The sequence below is a fragment of the Trichosurus vulpecula genome, chromosome 8, assembly GCF_011100635.1.
Source record: "Trichosurus vulpecula isolate mTriVul1 chromosome 8, mTriVul1.pri, whole genome shotgun sequence".
Lineage (NCBI taxonomy): Eukaryota > Metazoa > Chordata > Mammalia > Diprotodontia > Phalangeridae > Trichosurus > Trichosurus vulpecula.
In genome coordinates, this window is record NC_050580.1 from 199,634,271 (window position 1) to 199,640,778 (window position 6,508).

General features: G+C 49.4%; 1 protein-coding gene across 1 annotated transcript; it reads left to right on the forward strand.

The window, feature by feature from the left end:
- The first annotated feature begins 1,067 nt into the window (after positions 1-1,067).
- On the forward strand, positions 1,068-6,306 carry DUOXA2 (dual oxidase maturation factor 2). Its single transcript, XM_036736864.1, has 7 exons — positions 1,068-1,129; positions 1,452-1,672; positions 3,532-3,589; positions 3,941-4,075; positions 4,443-4,656; positions 5,477-5,691; positions 6,104-6,306. Exons 2-7 carry the CDS (start codon positions 1,526-1,528, stop codon positions 6,304-6,306), a joined length of 972 nt encoding a protein of 323 aa, XP_036592759.1. The 5' UTR covers positions 1,068-1,129; positions 1,452-1,525.
- The last annotated feature ends 202 nt before the right edge of the window (positions 6,307-6,508 follow it).

Sequence of the window (6,508 nt, forward strand, 5' to 3'; positions counted from 1 at the left end):
TCATACTCTCCCCCTCCCCTACACCCCTACACACACACACACACACACACACACACACACACACACACACACCTATTAAAAACCTAGGCATTTCACATTCTATTTGCTCCCTGAACCTCACTGCCTCCTTGATCTTTCTCAACTGCACACCACTCAGGGGTAGGAAGATGGGAATAAAATGGAGGTGGGGGGGAAAAGGGACCAGAATTAATTAGTGGACGGGGGAATAGGAATATGTAGGATTAGATATTGAAGGCCAGTTTGTCAGCCAGTCCTAGATCCATTGAGGGAAGGAGCTGGGAGATTCCAAAATACAAACTGAATAGGGTAGAGGGGTGTGGGGTGGGGAGGCGGGGTTGGTGGGATAGGAAGGATTTTGAGGATAGGAAGTCCCCAAATACTGGTTTCTTAGAAGACCCTGTTCTGGGAAGAGAAGGGAGAATTCCTCCTTCTACCTTTAAACATATGAAACCGGATTCATGCTTCTTTCTCTATGAAAGCAGTGTGCTGAAAAGAGCACTGAGGTAGAACCAGCCGACCGAAGTTTGAATTAGGGCTCCGGGGCTTACTAGAGCTGAGACCCGGGCAAATTATTTAACTTTTCTGGGCTTTAGTTTTTCATTTGTAAAATGATAGGGTTGTTCAAGGTGAATTCTCTTATCCTCTGAGCCGCAGATTTCGTCTCTCTTGCCGAGTATCTGTATCCGTCTGTATTTTCCCTCCCGGGGTTACTCTTCCTCCCAGAGAGGCTTGCGTACTTACCTCCCTCCCTCCACGTTTTCACGCAGGTCCAGCGTCTTTGGTCAAGTGTGCGCTCAGATCGGAGTCTGGCCTTGAATGTGAGCTCCTGGGCTGTAGGCTTGGCTACTGCTCCGGGTCCACCCCGCCGAGCGCTTTCCTCTGATTTGCATAAAGTCACACCCGGAGATTTTGACCAGTTGACCTAGCACCCCGCCCTTCATTTGCATAACCCCCTTTCCCCACCTCCAGTGCTGGACCCCATGAGGAAAAATTGGGACTCACTTGATCCTCCCTGCTATAAAAGGGTCTGTTGCCCGAAACGGAGCTATAGAAAAGCTAGACAGAGCGGACCAGATCAAGATAGAGAATAGAGAGCTGGACAGCACCGGTGAGAAACAGACTCAGACTCTGGCCTCAGATGCCCCAGCATAGAAAGCACTTTGAGGGAGCTCGGTATGCGGCGGGGAAGTGGACGGCATGAGGGCCAGTGCCAGTGGGGGCTGCTCCCACCTTTTCTCTCTGAGATACCTGGACCCCTGGGGCTTTGTCCTGTGTCTCATTGACAAGCTTGCGAAGTTCAGGGAATCTATCGCCCGACTCTGCCTCCTAGTGTGTAGTTAGAGGGTGGGGTGTGGTGGGAATATGCTGAGGAAAGATGTAGGAAAGGAGGTGGGGAGGGGTGCAGACATTAAAATCTCTCCCCATCTCAGGTTGCTGGCTGCAGAACAGGTGGATCTCTGCCACTCGGACCCCTTGATCTTTCTCTCCTCCAGTGACAGTCAACATGACGTTGTTCAACGGTGTACTGCCTTTCTACCCCCAAGTCCGTCACGCTGCCGGCTTCAACGTCCCCCTGTTGGTGGTCATCATAGTATTCCTGGCTTTGGCAGCCAGTTTCCTACTCATTCTTCCTGGAATCCGCGGTCACTCGGTGAGGCTGGTGTCCAGCACTGGATTAGGGTCAATGGAGTAAGGGAAAGGGAGGAATTTCTGGGCTGAGCGTGAGAGCTCCAAGAGAGTGGTGACCCATCTCCAACCCCTCTCCGTGCAGCTTTTAAATGATTTTGGAGTCTCCAGTAATAGTGGGAATAGGTGAACCTTGTTGACTTCTTCAGTATGGGGTGGGGGAGATGGGTGAATGTCACCCATGGAGAAAAGGAAACACAGAGCAGACCAGAATGGCTGAGGTAGTATTTGCGTCTGAATTAAGGGGCATCCCTTCTCCAAGTACTGAACCCTAAGCTTATTGGGAAAGCCTCTCACACTTTAGCTGGGAGTCACTCAGAGTTTAGCGATTCCAAAACCAGAATGCTCTTAGCTCATTGCAACTACTAGACAGTGGGACTCTCACCCCATCAACCTAGGGATTATTCAGGACCTAGTTCTCTCTCCCTTCCCCATTCAAGTGCTTAAATCCCCTTGCTCTCTGGTTTGCCATCGATAACCTACCCTTCTTTGGATGATGAGTTTGTGGAGCACTAAATTCAAGAGAGCTGAAGTACTTCAGGATTAGTACACATGGCCGTGTGTGTGTGTGTGTGTGTGTGTGTGTGTGTGTGTGTGTGTGTGTAGTGGACAGTTTCTTTTATTAGTATTTCTGGGTACTCGTATAGGTGTTATGTCTATCTAACTTGATGTGCTCTTTCGATGGTTGTGGATGAGTCCTTCATTCTAAAGGCTCATAAATTCAACTACCAGATTTGGAATTGTGGGGATCCAAGTTCTTATCTGTACTTCCTACAATCCCACAGAATTTAAATTGTGCATTTGCTTTTCAAAAAATGTGTTGAAGCAAGTTCATCTTGACAGTCATTCTGTGTGGATTCCTGTAAGGATTCACTGTGTGGTAGTCAGTCAAAAAGTATTTGTTAAGCACCTATTGCTGTGCTAAGTGCTGGGGATACAAAGAAGGGCAAAACAAAAAAAAAACCAGCCTCTGCTCTTAAGGAGTTCAGTCTCATGGGAAAGGGAACATATAAACAACTATGTACAAACAAGCTATATTTAGGAAAAATTGAAGATACTCTCAGAAGTCACTAAGATTGAGAAGGACTGGGAAAGGCTCCATGCAGAAGGTTAGATTTTAGCTAAGACGTGAAGAAAGCCAGGGAAGCCAGAGGGTGGAGGTGAGAAGGGAAAGTATTCTAGTCATGGAGGGTAGCTGGTGAAAATGCTACAATCGGAATGATACCTGTGAAGAACAGCAAGGAAGTCAATGTTATTGGATCAGTCTCTGTGAGCATGATACTATTCAGTCTTCTTGAGAACTGAATCTTTGAGCCTTCCCCTTTCTGGGAGGATCCACCCTTCTCTAATATTGCTCCAGGAATCAACAAGTCCCATGGACCAGTGACCAGAAGAGTAAGGGCAGAGCCAGGAGTGTCAGACTGTGGGTTGGAATGGGGAATGCAAAGAGAAGAAGAGTGAAGGAGAAAAGTTCATTCAACTGTGACTCCCGAGGGGTGGGGCGTGAGGAGTGCCTTTAGAGTATGACTCCAGAATCTGAGAAATGCCTTATTAGGTCAGGCCCCTAGCAGGTACAACTTAGTATTCTGCCTCTGACAGGGGCACCAAAAGTAAGTAAGGGAAAGACAAGATTTTCTCTGAAGTCAGTGTCCAATAGTTTAGAGTTGAGTTTTGAACAATGTGGGAAAGCAGGAGAGGTTTATTAAGGAGCTGGTTATGTCCTCTTGGCTGTGAATCAGAGCAAATAATGGGGGTAGAAGGCTCTTAGGGGCTGGGAGATGAAAATCATATTCTCATCATTACTGATCCTTTCTGTCTTTACAGCGTTGGTTCTGGTGTATTAGAATCCTCCTCAGTCTGTTCATTGGAACAGAGATTGTAGGTGAGTGGGTATTTGCCTCTTGGAGGGTAGGGAAAAGGCATCTTAGAAAAGCAGAGAGGGACTGGGAAAGCCTGGGAAGTGGCTCTTGCTGGATCCTACCTACTATACCTCTCTCTCTGAGAGTCTTTTGCTCATTTCTAGTTTCTCCCAGATTAGTGGGCGAGTACCACTTTTCTTTTCCATCATGCTCCCTTTATCGTGCCCTTATGTCTATGGCCTCAAGAACCACTTCATCACTGCTCATCATGTTCCCCCACTGTGCTTCTCCTCTCTCAAACCACCACATCCTCCTTAAGGCAAAAACCAAGAAACCCACCCCCCTCCAAAATAACCCATCTTGTTCCCTCTCAGCTGTGCACTTCAGCGGGGACTGGTTCGTGGGCCAAGTAAGAACCAACACTTCCTACAAGGCTTTCACCTCTGCTCAAGTCAGTGCAGATATCGGGCTACAGGTTGGATTAGCAGGAGTCAACATCACGCTCACAGGTAAGAAAGACTGAAGGAGAGGGTGCTTCTACCCCACCCTGTCTGAATTCTAGAGGTAACTCTGTGTCTCATTCTCACACTTATCCTGAGACGGAGGGTTGAGAGCAGTGGGAGGATGTTTGTATCTGTGTCTGGGACATTTTGGCAAACTAGGGCTATAGAGTTAGAACTTAGGGTCTCTAACAAATTTCCCTCTTTCCCTACACTGGCCAAGCCTCTCGTCTCTCCCCTTGTGCCAGTGTTCCCCTTCGCATTTTGATGTACTCTGAAGTCGCTCTCATTGCACACAGCACAGACCCCCACGATCACGCATAGAGACAGACTTGGCCAGACCCTTGCTGATCCCACCCTATGCACCCTCCTCCAGGGACCCCAGTGCACCAGCTGAACGAGACTATCGACTATAACGAAAAGTTCAGCTGGAGGTTTGGAGATAATTATGCCGAAGAGTACGAGGAGGCACTTCACAAGGGGCTCCCTAACCCGGTGCTGTACCTAGCAGAGAAATTCACCCCGACCAGTCCCTGCGGCTTGCATCACCAGTACCGGCTGGCTGGACACTATGCTTCGGCTACACTCTGGTGAGCGCACGAGTGGACTTGGGGGAGTCCACTGTGAGGAGGTGGGGTCTCACACCAGGCTCAACCTGCTTGACCAGCTCTGCAGCTCAGGGAACCCAATAAGGAAAGCTGGGAATTCCTGTCACCCCAGGGTCAGCAAGTTGCTCCTACTTTTTGCGGTGGCTGATATCAACCACCCGCGGGGCTATAATCCTCACCTAAACTGGGAGCCTCATTCCATCTAACCATATCCTGGGGGCCTCCCACCTCCCACTCTCAGTCCCAGCGCCCGCTTCAGCAACGCCTACTGTTCTGGCAAAAAGATTACGGGGGCGCGTCAGAGTCTAGCCTGTAATTAGGGTTTCCAACAGCGCGCCCAGGAGGGTCTAGGAAGCTTCTTCGAGGATCTCCCTTCTCCTTCCCTTTTGTCTCTGAATGTAGGCTATGCTGGGGCGTGGGTGGGTCGCGGGGGATGAGAAGTTGCTGGGGAGGGGGCGGGGATCCACGGACTCCTGACGGAATGACTTCTCCCTCAGTATCCAGTACGAAGGAGGTAGGTTTAGAGCTCCAAGGGACCTTAAAAAGTAATCGAAGCCGATTCTCTCAGTTTATTTTACAGATACAGATAAAGAAACTCCGAGAAGTGGTAGCTAGTAACTGTCAGAGGCAGGATTTGAACCCAGATTTTCCTGACTCCAAGGCCCGCAGCCAATCAGAGAGGCTAGGCTGGGAAGTCCATTTCTTTAGCCCCCGGGATTTCCCCGATCCCTTCCCTCACACTCCTAACGGAGCGCTCTCCATTTCCGGCCTGTTCTCACTTTTCTCCCCCATTCCTCTGCAGGGTGGCATTTTGTTTCTGGCTGCTTTCCAACGTGTTGCTTTCCATGCCCGCTCCACTTTACGGAGGATTCTCGCTGCTGATCGCGGGAGCCTTTACATTCTTCTCGATCTTCGCCTTCCTTACCATCTCTACTGTGCCTCTATGCCCGATCCTGTTAGGCTCGGAGTTCCTCAGCCCCCACTATGGGGCTGCCTTCTGGGTCACGGTGGCCACAGGTAAGAGAAAGGTGTAAGACTGAGGAACCCGGTAGGACCTGGGACAGAAAAATGGACTTCTGAGAATAATACAGAGATTGGGAGGTTGGAGGGAGGGGTGGCAGTAGTGAAGGGAAAAGGAATGGAGGGGGGTGGGGTGCTCAGGGATCGGGTTAAATATGGCCAGTGAGGGAATTTGCTTTGCTTGACTCTTCCTATTTGTTACAAAGATTTGTTTTTTTTTTTTTTTAATGGGAGAGAAGGAGGTGAGGGGATATAAAATAGATACTTCTTAATTGAAAATAAATTAACATAAAAGTTTAAAACAAAAAAGGAATAAGGGTGACAGTCAGGCAAGGTGCAGTCTGGGATCTTGGGGTTAAGCCGGGCTCTAGACGTGGCCTGCTGACACCCCTTCCTCAACCTGTTGCAGGTTTCTTATGCCTGCTCCTAGGAGCGATGGTGGTGTGTCTACACTACACACACCCCAGCGCCCTGCGCACTTTCCTGGACCTGAGTGATGATCAGGTTGTCCAAACGAAGAGCACGATGCCCCAGATCTACAGCAATCCGCTTCACCTGCCCCAGGAATGCAAACCGACGACCCCAGGCATACAGCTCGCTGTTCGCTTGTAGAGAGCCTTCTCACCCTGGACTCTTGCTCTCAAATCATGAGGGTGCATGGGAGCCGTTTAGGACGGAAGCTGCTCCATGGACCTCAACCCCTTCATTCTCCGCTGGCCGGAGACAGCGAGCATCGAATCAAAGCTGACTCCTCTATGAGCAGGGGCTGTTAGGCTGCGATTGTAAATAAAGACTATTTTTTTATCGGAAAAAA